The following is a 24,742-nucleotide window of genomic DNA, read 5'->3' on the forward strand; positions in this document are numbered from 1 at the left end:
CTCTTATGGCTTATAAGGTTTCTACTAAAAGGTACATTGTTAACCTGATGGGGTTCCCTTTGTAAGTTTTTCTCTAGCTGCATAGAAGATTTTTTTCTTTTGCATTGACCTTGGAGAATCTGATGACTATGTTTTGGGGATGGTCATCTTGCATAGTATCTCACAGAGGTTCTCTGAATTTCTTGAATTTGTATGTCACCCTCTCAAGCAAGATTGGGAAAATTTTCTTGGACTATATCCTCAAATACATTTTCCAAGTTGCTTGTTGTTTCTCCTCTTTCTGAAATGCAAACGAGTTATAGGTTTGGTCTCTTTGTAATCCCCTATTTCTCAGAGGTTCCATTATTTTTTTAAATCATTTTTTCTTCATTTTTGTCTGCCTGTGTTGCTTCAAAGGAGTGGCCTTCAAGCTGTGAGGTTTTTTTTTTGTTTTTTTGTTTTTGTTTTTTTTTTTTTAGACAGAGTCTTGCTCTGTCACCCAGACGGTAGTGCTGTGGCGTGATCTTGGCTCACTGCAACCTCCATCTCGTGGGTTCAAGTGATTCTTCAGCCTCAGTCTCCCGAGTACTTGGGACTACAAGCATGTGCCACCACACCCAGCTAATTTTTGTATTTTTCATAGAGATGGGGTTTGCCATGTTGGACAGGCTGGTCTCAAACTCCTGACCTCAGATGATCCACCTGCCTTGGCCTCCCAAAGTACTGGGATTACAGGTGTGAGCCACTGTGCCTGGCCAAGCTGCAAGATTCTTTTCTCATCTTGGTCTGTTCTGCTTTTAATGCATCCAATTGTATTTTGAAATTCCTGGAATTTTTCATTTCCAGAAGTTCAGTTTGGTCTTTTTTTAAATGGTTATGTCATCTTTCAACTATTGGGTTGTTTTACTGTTTTCCCTGGGTTGGGTTTCACCCTTTTCTTGTATCTCAGTGTGCTTCATTATCATCCAGGTTCTGAATTCTCTGCCTGGCATTTCAGCCATTTCATTCTGGTTAGGATCCACTACTGGGGAGCTAGTGTGATCATCTGGAGGTAGGAAGACACACTGGCTTTTACAGTTGCCAGAGTTCTTGTGCTGGGTCTTTCTTCTGTGACAGTTGATGATTCTTTATTATTTGAAGTTGTTGTCATTTGGGTGAGGCTTTTTGTTTTTATGATTTTTATTGCCCTTAGGGTTTTTTGACTGTGGTGTAAGTTGGGTATAGTTGAATCGCTTCATTTCTGGATGCTTTTGGGGGGCAAGGCTCAGCTCCACACTGCTGGGATGCATGCTCTAGGCCTGTGGTACTGGGGCTGGGTCAGCAGCTTTGTCCTCTGGTCTCTCACGGTTGAGCTTTGGCTGGGATAGAGAGGCTGAGGTGTTCCCAGACCATGGACAACAGCACTCCATAGGGGACAGCAAATGGGGCATGGGTGTAGGTGCTCCAACAGGAGCAGCAGGGGCACTGTGGGCAGGATGTGCTCCAGTGGGCGATGCTGTGAGCAAAAGGCACTCTGGCAGGGGCACTGAGGGTGGGAGGTGCTCTGGTAGAGGGCACCTTGGGCTTGGGAGGTGTGCTCCAGCAGAGGTGGTGGAGGCGTTGTGGCCGGGAGGCACTCCAGCTTGGGGTGCTATGGGCAGGGTCGCTTCTGCATGGGGAAATCATGGGTGGGTGGGTTGCTGTGGCTGGAGGTGCCACAGGCAGGAGGCCTGGAATTTTCTTTAATCTGAGGTTGATTGAATTCATAGATGTAGAACCCATGGATATGGAGGGCCAACTGTACCATACATTTTACTGTTATTTTTGAGTATATTTCTACTTATTAAAAAAAAGATAACTGTAAAACAGCCTCAGGCAGGTCCTTCAAGAAGTATTCCAGAAGAAGGCATTATTATCTTAGGAGATGACAGCTCCATGGATTGTTATCTTAGGAGATGACAGCTCCATGTTATCTTAGCAGATAAAGCCCCTGAAGACTTTTCCCTGGGACAGTTGTGGTCTGTGGTTACAAGTAATCAGGGAAAAGTTTTCTACCCATTCTAATCTTAGCCTCAAGCTTTGAGATAGGCAATATTTCGGGGGCTTTCAGTAAGAAAGTTTATAACTAATCGAATTTTGAAGATCTTGCTCTTAGGGTCCCAGATTTATCAACAGGTGTCTACTAGTTAGACTCTCCAACTTGAGTGGCTCCTAGGATTGTCTTCTATCTCTCAGCCTTGAAGATCATGTAAACCAAATCTCAATTTCATTAGGTTTAGCAAAATGCTGTCACAGCATAAAGGTCAGTTTCTACATTCTGTTTCCCTCTCTGGGTTCCTACGTTTATTTATTGATTTATTTTTCTATGTAGTCCTCATTTGTTTTTTTAGTAGATCATGAATGCATTTGAGACCAGTAGTTTTAGTTCATCATTCTCTCAGAATACAAATACCTGCATTATGTGCACTTTTCTTTAACTGTGCATTACTCTTTAATATTTGATCGTATATTATACATCTTTCTAGTTATTTTATGTTTGTTAGTTATGTATATTTCAGTCCTTGTGAGCACAGTTGATTATTTATTCTATTGTTCCATTTCACTTCAGCCCTCTAGGCAAATAGTAAAATTCTCACTGATCAATATAAAATAAGTGAGCTTTTTATTAAGATTATTTCAGAGATCATGGTACCTTGCTGGTATAAAAGAGTAAAACCCCCTTTTCTAAAGTACTTAGCTTACTTAGAGGGGGAAAATTTCTAGTTGGAGATATTTGACTGATATTTAGGAATTGTTAGTTAAATATCTATGTTGTGTGATACATGCATATATGGGAATTTTATTTCTTTCTCTGTATTTTATGAAGTAAGCATAAAATGGACTAAAATATTTTCTTTTCCTTTTGGGATATGAATTTTGGTCAGTAGGGACAGATTGTTTCTCTATAGGTTCTTTAGCAGATAGGAAGCAGATGCGGCAATGTGAGGAGACTACTAGGGGAAGAACAAATGTATGAGTAATCTGGAAAAAGATTAAAGTCAATTATAAGTTAAATGTCAGCCTTTAGACCAAAGCTTTTTCATTCTTGGTACTCTAAAGAGATGAGAGCAATTGAGTGTTCTTAAACCCTCTGCAACAACAACAAAAAAAAAAAAAAAAAAAAAAAAAGGAAGGGGAATGGAGAGAGAGAGAGACTGTTTTTAAAAGCTAGTATTTCACTATACTTACTATTTTATTTCCAGATTTGTTTCTTTTTTTAAACAGTCTACTTTTGATTTTCTTTGGTTAGGTAAAACATAACCCACCATTAGCCTGTATTTGTACTTAAGAGTATTGTTTTATTTGGTTAGCGAATGTCTTTAAAATCATATGGTCTTTGTCAGTGAGCTTCTAGGAATGTCTGGCATGTTTATTGGTCAAATGCCTGGCAGATGGAAGTAAAATTTTGTGAGGAATTTTCTGGATCAAATACAGATTTATTTTTACTTTAATAAAACTATTCAAAGCATAAAGACTTCAGTCTGACTGTCAACAGTAGTAGCTGATCTGGGAGCAGTTGCCCTGATAGTACCTACTGAGGATTGCAGTGATGTCCGCATTCCTGATGCCACTTTTTTGTTGTGCTTGAATTATAGACATAGACCATATGGGCATCTACAGGTCTTTTAGATCTCTGAAGTTCTTTATAATGTGTACTGGGCATACTGTTTTCTTCTATACATAAAAAAGCGCTTTGTATTTAATTAAATGAAGATACTGTTTAGTTTTGTGTGTGACACCACCCATTATTAGACCAATTCCATTGGCAATTATTAGATCAATTTAATTCCCCAAAGGAATACTTGAGAGACAGGGCTGGGAACAGTTACAATCACTTTAGTTTAAAATTATACTTAGCAATAAGAAACGAATCGTAGACTCTACAATCTAGCTTGTAAATAAATAGTAAATAGCAATAAAATTAGAATCTGTCTATAATAAAATTAAGTTTTCCAGCTTGTCTGTGCTTTTGTATATATTATTTTCACTTTTAAGTGCATCTGCCTAATTAGTAGTATATATTGTAATGATACTTAAATATCATGTTATCTTTTAAATAATAATTCCAAGAAAAGTGTAAGAAAATTCACTCATTCACTTTTTTAAAATCAAGGATAAGCCCTTTGGAATTATTTCAATTCATCACATTTTTTCATTCATTCACCAAAACTTTATTGCACACTTACTAAAGATAGGTCTTAAGTTAGGTGTTGGAGCGGTGGTCACAGTATCTTTCCAGTCTTCAAGAAACTTACAGTTTAATTCTATTGAGTTAGGCTGAGTATTGGAAAAAAAATGCTCTTCAGCATCTACTGGTTCTCTTACCTCTGCTCTTCACATTAGTTAACACCTTAAGTTTGAAATTAGTGAGCCCATCCTATGGTAGCTGCAGGAAAACTTAGTGAAAACCCTTTTGAATTGTATCTTAATAGCCATTGTCCACCAACATAACAGCGTTCCAGGAAAAGGAGACTTGATAGATGAAAAGATAATCTGTCAAATATATATTTTTTATAATTTAAAATTTCTCTGTAAGTCAATTTTTAAAGATATAATTTACATATAATAAAATGGACACGTTTTAAGTGTGGAGTTCAATGAATTTTGACAGAGTATGAACCCTTGTAACCATAACTCTAGTTGAGAGAGAGAGAAACTTGGAGTTATTCTGGATTCCTTTCTTTATCACATCCAAATGATTACTAATTTCTGTGCATGCTATACTCTAAACTTCCATAGAACCTATCCCCTCTTTACTCTCCTGACTACTACCTTGGTTTTTAACATGTTAAGCCCTGTTTTTCACCTCTATTACTGCAATCTACTTTATAACTAACTTTTGATTCTTATCTCTTTTCTTTTTCATATGCCCTCCATGACTTTATTAAGTTGTGATTTTTCTAAAATACTATTCTGATCATATTACCTACCTTGCTTAAAATCGCTTCATGACTCTTTAGAGTTCCCATTCTCAATTATTGGTTTGATGGTGACATCATTTATCAGATAGAAAATACACATAGAGAAGCAGATTTGTGGAGGGAAGGTGATGAGTTAGTTCACTTTAACAAAGTAGAAGAAATAAACCATTACCTTCTGAAGCATTTTTATTTGATTCAAGCTTTATGTACACAACTATGGGGGAAAGAGATAAAAAGCCATCACAAATACCAGAAACTGTTCTGAGATTTTTATATTGATGAAGAAAATGAATTTTGGCAGTGCTAGGTGGGAAAAATTATGTTTGTTCAAGCTTGTTTATACTTGAAGTGATGATTAAGTTTAAATTTATAAACTCGCATTTTCACCTTCATATACTAGTTTGTTAAAAAAAATGCCTTCCCATATTTATCTAAACATGTCTCGAACACTATGAGTTGCATATAAATCGTGAAGTTTACCTTTCAAATTGGTAAAGATAAGCTCTGAAGTAAAATAATTAATAGCAGGGTGTCTTTTTACATTCAGTGTGAGGAAAACATAGAATAAATATTTAAATATGACAATAAAAACAGCGAACTTTATTCTTGCTGCATAACTTGCCTCAACCTTGTTAGTACCTATTTATTATTTTCTATACCATGAATATTCTGTATAATCTAGCTTTTCTTGACACAGTGAGAAGAGATATTTAATTTAGTGCCTGAATAAATAAAGTATTTATAGTACTATAAAGTACTGGTAATTTAGTGCCTGAATAAATAAAGTATTTGTAAAGTATTTGTGTACTGAATGAGAACGACTCTAATATAAATGAGTTTTATCAAGGTGCCCTGTGGTATTATTTAGAAAAGTGATTATTTCTTTAAAAAATGAAAATCCTGGCCAGAAGTGGTGGCTCACGACTGTAATCCCAGCACTCTGGGAGGCCAAGGCGGGTGGATCACCTGAGATCAGGAGTTCAAGACCAGCCTGGCCAGGGTGAAACCTTGTCTCTACTAAAAATACAAATAATTAGGCGGGGCGCGGTGGCTCAAGCCTGTAATCCCAGCACTTTGGGAGGCCGAGACGGGCGGATCACGAGGTCAGGAGATCGAGACCATCCTGGCTAATGCGGTGAAACCCCGTCTCTACTAAAAAATACAAAAAAGAAAAAAACTAGTTGGGCGAGGTGGCGGGTGCCTGTAGTCCCAGCTACTCAGGACGCTGAGGCAGGAGAATGGCGTAAACCCGGGAGGCGGAGCTTGTAGCGAGCTGAGATCCCGCCACTGCACTCCAGCCTGGGCGACAGAGCGAGACTCCGTCTCAAAAAAAACAAAACAAAACAAATAATTAGCTGGGCGTGGTGGTGCACACCTATAATCCCAGCTACTCAGGAGGCTGAGACAGGAAAATTGCTTGAACCCGGGAGGCAGAGGTTGCAGTGAGCCGAGATTGTGCCATTTTGCACTCCAGCCTGGGCAACTAGAGCCAAACTCCATGGAAGAAAGGAAGGAAGGAAGAAAGAAAGGAAGGGAGGGAGGGAAGGAGGAAGGGAGAGAGGGAAGGAAATCCCAGTCAAAATCTCATAGGTTATAGATATCAACAGTTGGATTCTAAAGTTTATATGAAAAGGCCAGACCTAGAATAGTGACACAATACTGAAGAATAAAGTTGGAGGATTCACACTAACCTTTTGCAAGAATGTTTTCTATGGTTAAAATAAACAGATGATCAAAGTATGTTTTCACAAATCACAGTTTATTGCCATACAAAGAGCTTATCATTTTTATTCATAATGCTCAAAGAATGGAAGAATAACAGGAACAAACATCACAGGGAATATACTCAATAGATAAAGTACATTATCCACATATTGAATGAGTTCCATTTTAGTTTAGAGTCCAGTTATTAAAGTCTAATTGCTAAATTAGGATGGAAGCATGCCTCTGCAGATGTAAAGTCTAATCAAAGTTTGGCGAGTACTTTTCTCTATGTGGTTTCAGGAGGGATGGTTTGATCACCACAGGGTACATCCATAACAATGTGCAAGGTCCCTCAACACTAGCAAGCAGTGCCAGTGTTGCTGGGCTTTGGAGGATAGTTCAAAGGCTGCCAGACAGCAACCCTGCTAGTCTGATATTTTGGTCTTTGGAGAAGTGTCTGACATAGAGTAGCCCTGACAAAGCCTAAGTTACCAATCTGTCAAAATCCTGGGTTTATATGTGTTTTTAGAGTCCAGGAGTTGAGCCCAATAACTCATGTATGTGGTCTGATGAGGAGTGATAGAACATTCTTACAGGGAGAGGAATTAAACTTCATGTTCTTATCACAGCAAAACATGTGTCATTCATGTAGTAAATAAACTAAGTGTTTAAATCATTTCAAAGCTACATAATAAAGATCCCGTATAAAACTACAGTCATCATGACAGTGTGGTATTGGTGAAAGAGTAGACACATATATCAATGGAACCAAATAAAAGGGCCAGAAATAGACCCATATAAATATAGTCAGGTGATCTTTGATAAAGGAGCAAAAGCAAGTCAATAGAGAAAGGACAGTCTTTTCAACAAATGGTACTGGAACAATTGGATGTCCATATGAAAAAGAGAAAGGAATATAGACAGGGACCTTACACCTTTCACTAAATTAACTCAAAATGGATCATAGACTTAACTGTAAGACACAAAACTATTAAACTTCTAAAGAAAACTTAGGAGAAAATCCAGACAACCTTGGATTTGGCAATTTGTTTTTAGATACAAGACCAAAAAGTAGGATCCATGAAAGAGAAAATTGTTAAGTTGGGCATCATTAAAATTAAAAACATCTGTCCTGTGAAAGACACTGTTAAGAGAATGAAAAGACAAGCCACAGACTGGGATAAATATTTGCAAAACATATTTCTCATAAAAGAATTGTATTCAAATTTTCAAAAAAATCCTAAAATTCCCCAGTAAGAAAAAAAAGAATCCAATTTAAAATGGGCAAAAGAACTGAAAACACAAAGAAGATACACGGATGGCAAGTATACATATGAAAAAATGCTCAGCATCTTTTGTCATTAGGGAATTGCATATTAAAACAATGAGATACCACTACGTACCTCTTGGAGTGGCTGAAATCCCAGAACACAGATAGCAAATGCTGGTGAGGATGGGGAGCTGTTAAGATTGCAAGATGATACAGCCACTTTGGCAGGCAGTTTGGCAGTTTCTTACAAAGCTAAAATAAACATAGTCTTACTGTAATATCCAGCAGTTATACTCTTGGGTATTTATCCATTTGGGTTGAAAACTTATGCCCACACAAAAAGTTGCAGGTGAATATTTACAACAGCTTTATTCATAATCAACAAAAAATGGAAGCAGCCAAGATGTCCTCAGTAGGTGAGTGGATAAAGAAACTATGGTACATCCATACAATGGAATATTGCTCAGTGAGGAAAAGAAATGAGCTATGAAGGCACAGAAAGACATGGATGAAACTTAAATGCATATTGCTAAGTGAAAGAAGTCAATCTGAAAAGGCTGCATATTACATGATTCCAAGTATACAACATTCTAGAAATGGCAGAACTGTAGTGACAGTAGAAAGATCAGTGGTTGCCAGTGATTTGGGAGGAGGAGAGGAGATCAAATGGCTAAAGTACAGCAGATTTTTCTGGTGTCATGAAACGGTTCTCTAAGATACTTTAATGATGGATACATGACATTGAGCATTTGTCAAAGCCTGTAGAAATTTACATAATAAAAAGTAAGCCTTAATATATGCAAATTTTAAAAAATCACTTAGGAGTTTAGAGGATCTCAGAAAGGAATGCAGACTGACAAGAGAATCTAACTGCATTACAAATATATGAAACAACCTCCCTAAAGGGGTGGGGGAAAAGGCACTGACCTAAGAAACTTTGGAAATGAGCCTGTAAGACTAAATGCAAAAGCAATTACACCTAATCATTGTACTTTAGTTGATAAAAGTTGTTTCTCATTGGGGGTACACATTAAAAATTCTGATACCTCTATACATACATACTGGAATTGAATAATTAAGTAAATGGAGAGTTGATGGTTTGAAGCCAAACTTCTTGTTGAAGTAGAAACTTTCAGATAAGCAAGGGAAAGAGGCTGGAATGGTTCATTTGGTGATGGATTAGAGCTGGAAACATCAGTATGAACTCATCTTTAGCTTAATATAGACACAGATGGCACAGATGGTTACTTAGAGAAATATTTATAAATATATGCATATACATAGGTTTCTGTACACACATATATTTTTTTGCTGTGTCAGCTGAGAGGGACTAAAGGAAATGACCCCACAGTAGCAAGAAGTACACTTAGCCCCCAGATCTTTGTTTCTAATACTAGCCTCCAATAAAATGAACTATGGCTCCTCAGAAACGGCTGATTCTAGGACCATGGCAGGAGTTAGTCTAGAAAATACTTGAGTCTAGAAAATCTTATAGTGCCAGAAAGTAAGAAAGTGCTCAGAAAAAGAAAAAAAAAAATCCACATCGATGGGAGCCAAAGGGGAATAGGAGCCAATTGAAAGAGCTTCCAATGGCCAAAGCTGGAACAATTTGAACAACAAAATAGTAAAATTGTATTGGATAATAACCCAAAGCATAAAATAAATATACATGAGTTCAGACTCTCTGTCCTCAAGGAGGAGGAGCTTAACTTCCCACTCCCTAAGTGTGGGCTGCACATGGTGACTTCCTTACAAATAGTTGAGTATGAAAAGGAGAGGGTGCAATGGTAACTTTACATTGGAGAAACCTGAAGAACATAATCTCAGCCTCAGCTTTGAACATGTTGATCAAGGTCAACATCAACAGTAATAAGTCATATTAATAATATATACCAGCTGGGCATAGTGGTCATGCCTGTTAATTCCAGCACTTTGGGGGGCCAAGGAGTTCAAGACCAGCCTGGGCAACATAGTGAGACCCTTTTCATTTTGTAGACAAAATAAAAAGTAAAACATTAGCCACGTATGATGGTACACACCTGTAGTTCCAACTACTTCGGTTGCTCAGGTGGGAAGATTGCTTGAGCCCAAGAGTTTGAGGTTAGGATGAGCTATGATTGCACCACTGAAACCCAGCCTGGATGACAGAGTGAGACTTGGTCTCAAAAAAAAAAAAAAAAAAAAAAAAAAGGAGTTATTTTAACCTCCATCTAATCATGAGAAAATTATCAGACAAATCGTAATAGAGGGTCATCCTACAAAATAACTGATGGGTATTCCTCAAAATTGTCAAGTCATCAAAAACAAGGCAAGTCTGAGAAATTGTCACAGCCAAGAGGAGCCTCAGGAGGTATGACAACTAAATGTAACATGGTATCTTCCATAGGATCCTAGAACAGGAAAAGGACATTAGATAAAAACTAAGGGAAACCTGGATAAAATAGGGGCTTTAGCTACTAAGAATATGTTTATATTGGTTGATTAATTGTAACAAATGTACTAGACTAACACAAGATGTTAACAATAGGGGAAACTGGGTATGGGGTATATGAGAACTCTCTGTACTATCTTGTTAATTTTTCTGTAAATCTAAAACTGTCCTAAAAATAAAGTCTATTAAAAATGAAAGCATCATTTTAAGAACTCAGAATAATCCAGTGGTTTCTGTCTCTCCTGCAGTTTTGACAGTGTTTCCTGCCTTGCTGACTCTTCTTCCCTCTCTGACATCACCTTTGATGGCAATCCCATAGCTCAAGAGTCATGGTACAAACACACTGTCCTTCAGAATATGATGCAGCTGCGCCAGCTAGATATGAAGAGAATCACGGTGAGAACCCTTCCAAAGTGTTCACCATGTTGTTGTCCTTAGTGTGGATTAGGAAATTGGGGGGCATATTATTTGCTTGAAATGCTTCTTAATTTTACTGAACTATGGGTTATCATGATTGTATACTTCATAATTGCAGTTATGTAGTTTTTACTGCCTGACCCCATCCTCAGTTTAATTGAGCAGGACTTTAAAAATTCCTAGTCTTCTGTTTAAATTAATCATCATGTTTATTTTTCATTCTTGCTTAATATCCAACTAATAATTTATTTTGAAATGAATGAGTGAAAATTTTGTTAAGTTACAAAGCATAGTGGTTAAGAGCATGGACACTGGAGCCAGATTGCCTGCATCTGAATTCTGGCTTGACTGCTTTCTAGCCATAGGCCTTTGACAATGTATTTAACCTTTGTATACCTCATTTTACTCAAAGTAAAATGGGGATCAGAATTATGTCATAGTGTTGTCGTGAAGATAAAATAAAGTACTACACCTTAGAAAATAAGGTACTACACCTTAGACTGCGAGGCTCTTAGGAGGCATTTGTATGTAGTTGTTATTGTTGATGTTATACCTCCCAAAGTAGCTACCTCTTTTTATTCATTTTATCTCCATGTTAAGATATTTTCTACACTTAGATGTTTTAATATGGTTTCTGATCTAAGTGGAATGCTATGCATAATATCCCCCTCTTTTTAGGTGTACAATGTGTATTAGCATATTATAGGCTCCAAGAAGTTCTGTAATTAAATAAACTTATTTAACTTTGTTTCTTTGACCAGGTTTATTTGTTATTAGAAAATGCATTTTAATAATCTCAGTTCGATAGTCTCTGACCTAGAAAAATACCCTAAGCCTCTACCTATTTTCTCTCTTCTGAACTGCTGTTTTTCATGTGAATTCTGATGATCACCTAGGTTTATGCAGTTGCCAACTGACCTATTTCTTTGTATATTAGGATCACAATGTGTGCAGGTTTCATTTATGCCTCAGCAATACTGTGGACCTCTAAGGTGGCTAGCTAATAGCTAAAAGTGTGGATGAATTGATGGATACCGGAGGTCTTCTAGGGTTCTGCCTCTCTCTCTATTCCATGGTGGAGCTATGGTTCTTTGTCCTCTTAGTTAATTTGGCTCTATAGTGTCAACACTGTTTCATACTTTTGTGGTGACTCTTTACCCTTATCGCCATGTCTTTCTTAGTTAAGCATCTTTGCTACTTCTTAAATTGCTCTTTCTAATGAGGTTGAGATGAGTGGGATAAGATTTAGAGCTAGCTCATTTATATAAATTAGTACTTAATTATGTGGTATGTTCCTCATAGTGAATTTATTTGTCAGTCTTGTCTACCCAAACAATATATAGTCTTTAAGGGCAGAAACCATTCTGCTTTCTTGCCTGGCACCTACAAATTACTAACATCTAATTCTCACACCACATTCAACTTTTACTAGTTATATCAATATTGTTCTTTATAGCATAAAGATGCAATTTAGAATTATACATTGCATTATAGATGAATTTTGTTGTCATGCCTCTAAAGTCATCATTTTTCTGGAACTATTTCTCATTCTTTCTTTGATTTTTGTGACTGATATTTATGAAGATTACAGGTCAGTTTTTTTGTAGAATGACCCTCAATTCAGATTTTTTGATGTTTCCTCATGATTAATTTTTACTTATAGGTTTTTGGCATTAATATCATATTAGTGATTTTGTATTCTTCTCATTGCATCTTAGACCAGCATGTTTTACAACATGTTATTCATATTTATCTCTTTATTGAGGATGCCTACTTTAGGAAGATTTCTGTCAAACTTTTCTTTGTGAAATTTCTCTTTTTCTCTTTGTAATCCCATTCCTCATAAAAATTTAAATTTATTCATTCATTCATATCTATATGGACTTATGGTATTTAGTCTCACCTTTTGTTTATAACTTTTTAGTAATTTTAATGTGGAAACTGTACCTTTTTAAAGGACTTTTTATAACAAATGTCAGCAAATAGCCTATGAGCTGGCTACCTGTTTTTGTAAATAAAGTTGTATTGGAACACAGTGATGCCCATTCATTTATGTATTATCTATGTCTGCTTTGATGCTGCAATGGCAGAGTCAGGTAGTTGCTATGGATACTATGTGGCCTACAAGCTCAAAATATTTATTATCTGGCTGAAAAAGTTTACTGATACCAATAACTATTTTTGCTTTTTAGGAAACAATATCTTTTTTTTTTTTTTTTTGAGACAGAGTCTGGCTCTGTCCCCCAGGCTGGAGTGCGGTGGCCAGATCTCAGCTCACTGCAAGCTCTGCCTCCCAGGTTTACATCATTCTCCTGCCTCCGCCTCCCAAGTAGCTGAGACTACAGGCGCCCGCCTCCTCGCCCGGCTAGTTTTTTGTATTCTTTAGTAGAGACGGGGTTTCACCGTATTAGCCAGGATGGTCTCGATCTCCTGACCTTGTATTCCATGCGTCTCGGCCTCCCAAAGTGCTGGGATTACAGGCTTGAGCCACCGCGCCCGGCCAAGAAACAATATCTTAATTGAATTTTTGTGTAAATTACCATATAAACATTCTCACTGTGGTGGATTACACAAATATTTAATGAACTTCTGTGCATTGGGGCAGTGGTTCCTAAACTGTATGCAGAGGATGCTGCAGTGAACTCATAGGGAGTGACTATTTTTAACTTCCAAGGGAAACACAGTGAGATTTGACATCTGTGAGACTGTGAGCAAATTAGTAGCTCAAACAGTTTACCGTTTCAACATTAGTTCACACTATATTTCTTTCAATCACATCCTCTCTTTGAAAAGCTGAATTTTCAGTAGTTGTTGTAATAAAAATAAATACCTTGCCAAAATCAGTGTGGAACAGGAAATGAGGGTGGCAGTGTCCAATATGATTCTCTGTTTGAGAAGTTGTATAACATCCTCCTGGTTCTACACATTCCATTGATAAGTAGTTGTGGTTATTTAAAAATGATATAATTTTTTTTCTTTCTATTTACATATATTATTTTTTAATTGCTACTAAATTGCTAGACCATGAATACGTACTAAATTGTTTGGACCTAACTATTTAGTAAACAGAGTTGTCACATATTTCTTTTGGCCTAGAGGCACTGGGAAAAAATCCCTGAGATTCTTAGGTATCTTGAACTCAGGAGTTTCTGTACTAGGATATATATTAGACAATATAGATGAAAAGAGCAAAATCACAGTTCATGCTCTAAAGTTACTTGCAGTCATCTGCAGAGGCAACCATGCAGCCGGATTACAATGCAAAATGGCAGTCTAGAGAGATGAGATTGCCAGATGGTTCAATAGAGATATATGTTTGTGTCAACACACTTATACTCAGGGCAAAGTGATATCAAAGAGCAAAGCAATCCCAAATCTACCTGAAAAACAAAAAAGTTCCAAAGGAGAAAATGATTGACTCAAGACTTTAAGAGTGGTAAAGAAGAAGGAGAATGTATTTGTGGAGAATAAAGGCATGCAAAATGCAGAAGGAAGCTGAAAGAATATAGCAGCTGATAGCAGTTTAAAATGGCTAAACATTGAATGTACATGGCTGAGGGGCATAGAGGGAGACAAGTATGTCTGACAGGCAAGGACAGGCAAGGGCTAGGGCATTTTATATCATAATAAGGAGTTTAGATTTTTGTCTTGGACATAGTAGGAGAAACCCTTGAAGAGTTTAAGGTAGTTAAATTGGATTTGCCTATTAAGAAGACTGTCTTTCTGGGTTCAGCCTTGAAGATGGATTGGAGAAGATGTGACGGGTGATGAGATGAGAAGCAAGGAGATTAATCAGAGTAAGACTCTGGGCATCTGATCCAGAGGAATGGCAAGAGATAATACGATGCCATCTATCACTGGCCTCAACTCCTATTTTGCTTTATCTTTCTTAAGAAGAATGGGTTTTAGTTTGTAAAGATTACATAAAGATTAATAAGATAAAAGTGAAACTTAGGATAGGTGAATAAATAAGTTGGAACTCAGGCCCACATCTAGAGCAAGGGTTGGCAAATTTTATCTATAAAGGACCTGATAGTAAATATTTTAGTCTTTGGGGCCTGCATATTCTCTGTTGAAACTACTCAGTTCTCCCATTGTAGTATGAAAAAAGGCATGGGCAATACATATATGAATAAGCATGACTCTGTTCCAAGAGAATGTTATTTAGAAAAACAGGTGGCTGACTTTGGCCTGTGGCCTAGAGTTTGGCAGTCCTTAATCTAGAGCACTGAATAAATCGCTGAGCCATTGAGAGTTGTGTCTAGGTAGGGGTATAGAATAATGGAGCAACTGAAAGGTAAGATGAACTAACCTTTTTTTTTTTTGCAATATTACTTTATTTATTTATTTATTTTTTATTATACTTTAAGTTCTGGGATACATGTGCAGAATGTGCAGGTTTGTTACATAGGTATACATGTGCCATGATGGTTTGCTGCACCCATCAATGCGTAATCTGCATTAGATATTTCTTGTAATGCTATCCCTCTCCTTGCCTCCATACCCCAACAGGCCCTGCTGTGTGATGTTCCCCTCCCTGTGCCCATGTGTTCTCATTGTTAAACTCCCACTTATGAGTGAGAATATATAGTGTTTGGTTTTCTGTTCCTGTGTTAGTTTGCTGAGAATGATGGTTTCCAGCTTCATCCATGTCCCTGCAAAGGACATGAACTCATTCTTTTTTATGGTTGCATAGTATTCCATGGTGTATATGTGCCACATTTTCTTTATCCAGCCTAAGATTGATGGGCATTTTGGTTCCAAGTCTTTGCTATTGTGAATAATGCTGCAATAAACATGTATGCATGTGTCTTTATAGTAGAATGACTTATAATACCTTGGGTATATACCCAGTAATGGGATGGCTGGGTCAAATGGTATTTCTAGTTCTAGATCCTTGAGGAATTGCCACACTGTCTTCCACAATGGTTGAACTAATTTACACTCCCACCAACAGTGTAAAAGCATTCCTATTTCTCCACATTCTCTCCAGCGTCTGCTGTTTCCTGACTTTTTAATGATCACCATTCTAACTGGTGTGAGATGGTATCTCATTGTGGTTTGATTTGCATTTCTCTAATGACCAGTGATGATGAGCTTTTCTTCATGTTTGTTGGCTGCATAAATGTCTTCTTTTGAGAAGTGTCTGTTTATATGCTTCCCTCACTTTCTGATGGGGTTGTTTGTTTTTCTCTCGTAAATTTATGTTCCTTGTAGATTCTGGATATTAGCCCTTTGTCGGATGGATTGATTGCAAAAATTTTCTTCTGTTCTGTAGGTTGCCTGTTCACTCTGATGATAGTTTCTTTTGCTGTGCAGAAGGTCTTTAGTTTCGTTAGATCCCACTTGTCAATTTTGGCTTTTGTTGCCATTGCTTTTGGTGTTTTAGTCATGAAGTCTTTGCCCATGCCTATGTTCTGAATGGTATCGCCTAGGTTTTCTTCTAGGGTTTTCATGGTTTTAGGTCTTACATTTAAGTCTTTAATCTCTTTTGAGTTGATTTTTGTGTAAGGTGTAAGGAAGGGGTCCAGTTTCAGTTTTCTGCATATGGCTAGCCAGTTTTCCCAACACCATTTATTAAATTGGGAATCCTTTACCCATTGCTTGTTTTTGTCAAATTTGTGAAAGATCAGATGGTTGTAGATATGTGGCATTATTTCTGAGGCCTCTGTTCTGTTCCATTGGTCTATATATCTGTTTTGGTACCAGCATCATGTTGTTTTGGTTACTGTAGCCTTGTAGCATAGTTTGAAGTCAGGCAGCATGATGCCTCAAACTTTATTCATTTTCTTAGGATTGTCTTGGCTATGTGGGCTCTTATTTGGTTACATATGAAATTTAAAGTAATTTTTTCTAATTCTATGAAGAAAGTCAGTGGTAGCTTGATGGGAATAGCATTAAATATATAAATTACTTTGGGCAGTATGGCCATTTTCCCAATGTTGATTCTTCCTATCCACAAGCATGGAACGTTTTTCCATTTGTTTGTGTCCTCTCTTACTTCCTTGAGCAGTGGTTTTTAGTTCTCCTTGAAGAGCTCCTTCACATCCCTCGTAAGTTGTATTCCTAGGTATTTTATCCTGTTTGTAGCAATTGTGAATGGGAGTTTGCTCATGATTTTGCTGTTTGTCTATTATTGGTGTATAGGAATGCTTTTGATTTTTGGACATTGATTTTGTATCCTGAGACTTTGCTGATGTTGCTTATCATCTTAAGGAGTTTTTGGGCTGAGACGACGAGGTTTTCTAAACATACAACCATGTCATCTGCAAAGAGAGATAATTTGGCTTCCTCTCTTCCTATCTGAATATGCTTTATTTCTTTCTCTTGCCTGATTGCCCTGGCCAGAACTTCCAATACTATGTTGAATAGGAGTGGTGAGAGAGGGCATCCTTGTCTTGTGCCGGTTTTCAAAGGGAATGCGTCCAGCTTTTGCCCATTCAGTATGATATTGGCTATGGGTTTATCATAAATAACTCTTATTATTTTGCGATATGTTCTATCAGTACCTAGTTTGTTGAGTGTTTTTAGCATGAAGCGGTGTTGAATTTTATCAAAGGCCTTTTCTGCATCTGTTGAGATAATCATGTGGTTTTTGTCATTGGTTCTGTTTATGTGATGGATTATATTTATTGATTTGCATATGTTGAACCAGCCTTGCATCCCAGGGATGAAGCCAAGTTGATCGTGGTGGATAAGCTTTTTAATGTGCTGCTGGATTCGGTTTGCCAGTATTTTATTGAGGATTTTTGCATTGATGTTTATCAGGGATGTTGGCCTGAAATTTTCTTTTTTTTTTGTTTTGTCTCTGCCAGGTTTTAGTATCAGGATGATGCTGGCCTCATAAAATGAGTTAGGGAGGAGTCCCTCTTTTCTATTGTTTAGAGTAGTTTCAGAAGAGATGGTACCAGCTCCTCTTTGTACCTCTGGTAGAATTCAGCTATGAATCCGTCTGGTCCTGGGCTTTTTTTTCGTTGGTAGGCTATTAGTTACTGCCTCAATTACAGAACTTGTTATTGGTCTATTCGGGGATTCAACTTCTTCGTGATTTAGTCTTGGGAGGGTGTGTGTGTCCAGGAATTTATCTATTTCTTCTAGATTTTCTAGTTTATTTGCATAGAGGTGTTTACAGTATTCTCTGATGGTAGTTTGTATTTCTTTGGGATCAGTGGTGATCTCCCCTTTATCATTTTTTATCGTGTATATTTGATTATTCTCTCTTCTTCTTCTTTATTAGTCTGGCTAGCAGTCTATCTATTTTGTTGATCTTTTCAAAAAACCAGCTCCTGGATTCATTGATTTTCTTTCAAGGGTTTTTCATGTCTCTATCTCCTTCAGTTCTGATCTGATCTTAGTTATTTCTTGTCTTCTACTACCTTTTGAATTTGTTTGCTCTTGCTTCTCTAATTCTTTCAATTGTGATGTTAGGGTGTCAATTTTAGATCTTTCCCACTTTTTCTTATGGCTATTTAATGCTATAAATTTCCCTCTAAGCACTGTGTTAGCACTCAGATTCTGGTACATCATATCTTTGTTCTCATTGGTTTCAAAGAACTTCTTTATTTCTCCTTTAAATTCGTTATTTACCCAGTAGTCATTCAGGTGCAGGTTGTTCAGTTTCCATGTAGTTTTGCGATTTGGAGTGCGTTTCTTAATCCTGAGTTCTAATTTGATTGCACTGTGGTCTGAGAGACTGTTTGTTATGATTTCCATTCTTTTGCATTTGCTGAGGAATGTTTTACTTCCAATTATGTGGTCGATTTTAGAATAAGTGTGATGTGGTGCTGAGAAGAATGTATATTCTGTTGATTTGGTGTGGAGAGTTCTGTAGATGTCTATTAGGTCCACATGGTCTAGAGCTGAGTTCAAGTCCTGAATATCCTTGTTAAATTTCTGTCTCGTTGATCTAATATTGACAATGGGGTGTTAAAGTCTCCTACTATTATTCTGTGGGAGTCTAAGTCTCCTTGTGGGTCTCTAAGAACTTGTTTTATGAATCTGGGTGCTCCTATATTGGGTGCATACATATTTAGGATGGTTAGCTCTTCTTGTTGCATTGATCCCTTTATTATTATGCAATGCCCTTCTTTGTCTTTTTTGATCTTTGTTGGTTTAAAGTCTATTTTGTCAGAGACTAGGTTTGCAACCCCTGCTTTTTTTTTTTTTTTTTTTTTTTTTTTTTTTTTTTTTTTTTTTTTTTGCTTTATTTTCCTTGGTAAATCTTCCTCTATCCCTTTATTTTGAGCCTATGTGTGTCTTTGCACATGAGATGGGTCTCCTGAATATAGCACACCGATGAGTCTTGACTCTTTATCCAATTTGCCAGTCTGTTTCTTTTAATTGGGGCATTTAACCTGTTTACATTTAAGGTTAATATTGTTATGTGTGAACTTGATCCTGTAATTATGATGCTAGTGGGGTTTTTTTGTCCATTAGTTGATACAGTTTCTTCATAGTGTCGATGGTCTTTACATTTTGGTTTGTTTTTGCAGTGGCTGGTACTGTTTTTTCCTTTCCATATTTAGTGCTTCCTTTAGGAGCTCTTGTAAGGCAGGCCTGGTGGTGACAAAATCGCTCAGCATTTGCTTGTCTGTAAAGGATTTTATTTCTCCTTCACTTATGAAGCTTAGCTTGGCTGGATATGAAATTCTGGGTTGAAAATTCTTTTCTTTAAGAATGTTGAATATTGGCCCACACTCTCTTATGGCTTGTAGCGTTTCTGCGGGGAGATCCAATATTAGTCTGATGGGCTCCCTTTTGTCAATAACCCGACCTTTCTCTCTGGCTGTGCTTAACATGTTTTCCTTCATTTCAACCTTGGTGTATCTGACAATTATGTGTCTTGAGGTTGATTTTCTCGAGGAGTATCTTTGTGGTGTTCTGTGTATTTCCTGAATTTGAATGTTGGCCTGTCTTGCTAGGTTGGGGAAGTTCCCTTGGATAATATCCTGAAGTGTGTTTTCCAGGTTGCTTTCATTCTCCCCGTCACTTTTAGGTACAGCAATCAAATGTAGGTTTGGTCTTTTCACATAGTCCCATATTTCTTGGCTGCTTTGTTCATTCCTTTTCACTCTTCTTTTTCTCTAATCTTGTCTTCACGCTTCATTTCATCAAGTTGATCTTCAGTCTCTGATATGCTTTCTTCTGCATGATCGATTCAGCTATTGATACTTGTGTATGCTTCATGAAATTCTTGTGCTGTGTTTTTCAGCTCCATCAGGTCATTTATATTCTTCTCTAAGCTGGTTATTCTTGTTAGCAGTTCCTATAACATTTTTTCAAGGTTCTTAGCTTCATTCCATTGGCTTAGAACATGCTCCTTTAGCCTGGAGGAGTTTGTTACTACCCACCTTCTGAAGCCTACTTCTGTCAGTTGGTCAAACTCATTCTCCATCCAGTTTTGTTCCCTTGCTGGTGAGGAGTTGTGATCCTTTGAAGAAGAGGCATTCCGGTTTTTGGAATTTTCAGCCTTTTTGCGCTGGTTTTTCCTCATCTTCGTGGATTTATCTACCTTTGGTCTTTGCTGTTGGTGACCTTCAGATGGAGTTTTTGCGTGGTTGTCCTTTTTGTTGATGTTGATGCTATTGCTTTCTGTTTGTTTGTTTTCCTTGTAACAGTCAGGCCCCTCTTCTGCAGGTCTGCTGGAGTTTGCTGGAGGTCCACTCCAGACCTTGTTTGCCTGGGTGTCACCAGCAGAGGCTGCAGAACAGCAAATATTGCTGCCTGCTCTTTCCTCTGGAAGCTTCGTCCCGGAGGGGCACCTGCCAGATGCCAGACGGAACTCTCCTGTATGAAGTGTCTATCAACCCCTGCTGGGAGGTGTCTCCCCATCAGGAGGCAAGGGGGTCATGGACCCACTCGAGGAGGCAGTCTGTCCTTTAGCAGAGCTCGAGCGCTCTGCTGGGAGATCTGCTACTCTCTTCAGAGCTGGCTGGCAGGAACATTTAAGTCTGCTGAAGCTGCACCCACAACCACCACTTCCTGCAGGTGCTCTGTCCCAGGGAGATGGGAGTTCTATCTATAAGCCCCTGAGTGTGGCTACTGCCTTTCTTTCAGAGATGCTGTGCTCAGAGAGGAGGAATGTAGAGAGGCAGTCTGGTTACAGTGACTTTGCAGCGTGGTGGGTTTTCTTATCTCAAAAGTAGAGAATATAAATTCCACAAATTGTGGCAGTCAACTTGATGTTGATTATGAAATAAATTTAAATTGCATTATTAAAAGATGGTTTGTGGCCCAGCATGGTGGCTCACTCCTGTAATCCCAGTACTTTGGGAGGTTGAGGTGGGCAGATCATGAGGTCAGGAGATTGAGACCATCTTGGCCAACATGGTAAAATCCCATCTCTACTAAAAGTACAAAAAATAACTGGGCATGGTGGTGTGTGCCTGTAATCCCAGCTACTCAGGAGGCTGAGGCTGGAGAATCACTTGAACCAGGGAGTTGGAGGTTGCAGTGAGCCAAGATCACGCCACTGCACTCCAGCCTGGCGACAGAAGGAGACTCTGTCTCAAAAGAAAATAATAAAATAAAATAAAAAGATGGTTTGTGAGTACTTAGGAATTGGTCACTAGGAGGCAGCATTAGCTCACTAAAAAACAATTCATGCCAGAAAAAACATTAGTTTCCTACCCTCGAAATTACAAATAAACCTTGTCAGAGGAGTGCTATAGACAGTGTTTTGGTATTTAAGTAAAACATTTGACAAAGTCTTTCATGGCATCATTTTGAGTAAATTATATGACATGGTTATGTAGATTTTTGATTCAAGTGTACTTACAGAATATGAAGTAATGGATTAATGCTAGCCTTTAGAGAAATCTGTACTGGCATGCCATGAGGCTTTTTTCCTCCGGCCCATTCTATTCACATTTTTATTAATGTCTAAGAGAAAATATTCGTTATTCTGGTAAAGTATGTGAATGACAGAAACTAGAGAAATTAGAGTTCTTGATATATTGGTTGATCAAATGAGAATCCAAAAGTACCTCCGTAGTCTAGAACAGCTTCTGGCAAACTACAGCCTATGAGCTAGATCCATCTGGCAGCCCACTTTTTGTACAAGTCTCAAGCTAATAATGGTTTTTATATTTTCAAAGCATTGTAAAAAAAAAAAAAAAAAAAGAAAGAAAGAAAGAACAACAAAGAAGGATATGAGATAGAAATCACATATAGCTCACAAAGCCTAAAATATTTATTATACTATCTGATCCTTTACAGAAAAAAGTTTGTTTATGCCTAGTCTAGAAAAGTAAGCAGAATTTAACTACATAAAAAAATAGATGAATTGAAAATCCTGGACTTTATTCCATAACAACAATCAAGCAAAACAATTCTTAGTACAAATGTAGTATTATAGAAGATTAGACTTAGCAGCATGTGTTAAAGTGACTTGGAATTGCCAAATTCAAGTTGAATTAATTATGAGATGTGATTATTAAAAGTTAATATGGCTTAAAACTATTCATTTATGGAAAAAGAGAATTCAGAAAATGGAGACAGTCTTATCCCATTTTTTTCTACAATGGTCAGATTACACCTGAACTATTACTAGTTTTAGAGGGCAGACAACAAACTAGAGCATTTCCAAAGAATCTGACGTGAACAGTTGACAAAGGAGAAGACATAAGGAAGATATCCCAGTGATCTTCACCTGTTTTCACAAGTATTCACAAAAAGAGAGAATAGACACATGTTGAGGGGCTAGAACAAGGACCCTTGTATAGAAAATTCTGGGAGGCAGAATTTTCTCTTTTTTATTTCTAAGGCAGCATTTTGTGAATGCAGGCAGTATTCTCACAATTCTGAAACAGGGCCGGGCATGGTGGCTCATGCCTGTAATCCTGGCACTTTGGGAAGCTGAGGCAGGTAGATTGCTTGAGGTCAGGAGTTCAAGCCCAGCCTGGCTAACATGGCAAAACCCTGTCTCTACAAAAAATACAAAAAATTTAGCCAAGTGTGGAGGCACGCACCTGTAGTCCCAGAGACTTGGGGGACTGAGGCAGGAGGATCACTTGAACCCAGGAGGTCAAAGCTGCAGTGAGCCAAGATCTTGCCACTGTACTCAAGCCTGGGGGACAGAATGAGACCCTGTCTCAAAACAAAACAACAACACAATTCAGAAACAAACAACGTCTAAAGTTTTCATCTCAAGCTCACATTTAATTGGCTTAGTGTGAACTTGTTTACAATTTGCTCTTCACAAAAAAAAAAAAAAAAAAATGGAGCTCATCTCATCTCAGGTGTAAGTTTTCTGTTTTGGTAGACATTACTTAATGTTCACCAATATGCTTTGGTTCCTCTCCTTTTTGACATGCGGGAAGATGTTTGGCCAATGAAATGTGAGCAGTAATGTTTATAATTTCCAGGCAGAAGCATTTAAAAGCGTAATTCTCATGCTTCCTTCCCATGTGGTAGTCACTGCGGAAGCCTATATAAAGTTGAGGATGCCATCTGATCGTAGCACTCAGGAATACTTAGCTACTACATTGAAGACAGTTGCAGTGTTCTTTGCGTGATCAAGAACTAAACTTTTTTAAAATCATAAACCAGTGAAAGTTTTGAAGTTGTTACAGCAACATAACCTACCCTGTTCTGGCTATTTCCCTCCCCAGTATTTTACAGCTAGTATCCCTGGACCAGAAGTCAGGGGACATGACTTCTAATCTTCACTCTAACACTAGGTGTGACCCTGCAAAAAAGTCAGTTTTGTTTGCTAAAAGTGATTATTTGAGTAAAAATTATTGACCATCTCTTTGAGGGAAAAAACCTTATGATTTTAAAGTCTGTTTTAATATTTTATATGTTCAAAGAAAATAATGTTTATAACTAAAGTATATGGTTAAAACACACTTTGCCATTTGATTTTTAAAATTTCATAAAATAAATTGCTGCCTATATTAGGACTACTATTATTTATTTTGGATCAAATTTTCTTGTGTAATATATGCATTGTTTTGGCCTTAATATTTGCTGACAAAGTATAATCTAGGTTATCAAACACCTGTTAAATCACTGCATGGCTTCATTGACTTGAAATCATTTCTATATTGGGTCTACATGGTACATGGCCAAAACGAAGTGAGGAAAAAAGTAGTTTTTTTGTCCCAGATTCCCCCCAACTTATTTAATTTTTTTTTTTTTTTTTTTTTTTTTGCTGTATAAAGAATATGGCTTTTGTCCCAGAAATTGGACTATTATCAAGAAGATGCCAGAATTTTAGTTTTTCTTTCTTACCAACAGATTTATAACTTATCTTCACAATTAGAGGTTTATTTTTATTTCTAAGTTTAGTTACTCAGTAATTATTTGGGCTGAAATATAGCTCTCAGATACATAAATTCCTTAAAACATTCAGTATTTGAATTGATTTGGTGTAAATCCAGTTTTCCAAGGTTTAGCTTTCCTTTAAAGCCCTACTGCCTTTAATAGAAGCTCAAATTCTTTTCAAAAATCTGATGAAATCATCTCATAAGTATGTGTAGTACGTGATCCATACGGTTTCCAGTACTGTTTGAAATTGGCTCTTTGAAAAACCAATCTGTTTCTAGTTCACATTTTATAGATGAGTCAACAATTGAACATCAATATATTTTGCTCTTTTAAACACTTTATTCTGAAATACATTGTACTCTGTAGGTACCAAATCAGTATTTACTGAATAAAAGAATTTAACAGAATTATTAAACCAGCTATTGTGTGAAGCTAGGATTCAAAGTTCTGCATTTTTAATTTAGTTTATTTCTCCTCATTACCTCTATTTAGTTTTTAAAAGTTAAGAATAATTATTTTCCAGCAGAGCATTGGTGGCTCATGCCTGTAATTGCAGCACTTTGGGAGGCTGAAGTGGGCAGATTACTTGAGGATAGGAGTTTGAGACCAGCCTGGCCAACATGGCAAAACCCTGTCTCCACTAAAAATATAAAAATTAGCCTGGCATGGTGGCACATGCCTGTAATCCCAGCTTCTCGGGAGGCTAAGACATGAGAATTGCTTGAACCCAGG

The 24,742-nt window shown here is 37.4% G+C and overlaps 1 protein-coding gene across 5 annotated transcripts in view; it reads left to right on the forward strand.

Moving 5' to 3' along the window:
* The window catches only part of LRRC49 (leucine rich repeat containing 49), a 204,209-nt gene that overhangs the window by 108,223 nt on the left and 71,244 nt on the right, over positions 1-24,742 (forward strand). For all 5 annotated transcript variants that reach the window (XM_023220694.1, XM_023220692.2, XM_023220695.1 and 2 more), the window contains one exon: positions 10,573-10,720. In XM_023220694.1, coding sequence (XP_023076462.1) covers positions 10,573-10,720 — 148 coding nt within the window. The remainder of the gene's footprint in view (positions 1-10,572; positions 10,721-24,742) is intronic.

This window comes from Piliocolobus tephrosceles, chromosome 6, assembly GCF_002776525.5.
Source record: "Piliocolobus tephrosceles isolate RC106 chromosome 6, ASM277652v3, whole genome shotgun sequence".
Classification (NCBI taxonomy): Eukaryota; Metazoa; Chordata; class Mammalia; order Primates; family Cercopithecidae; genus Piliocolobus; species Piliocolobus tephrosceles.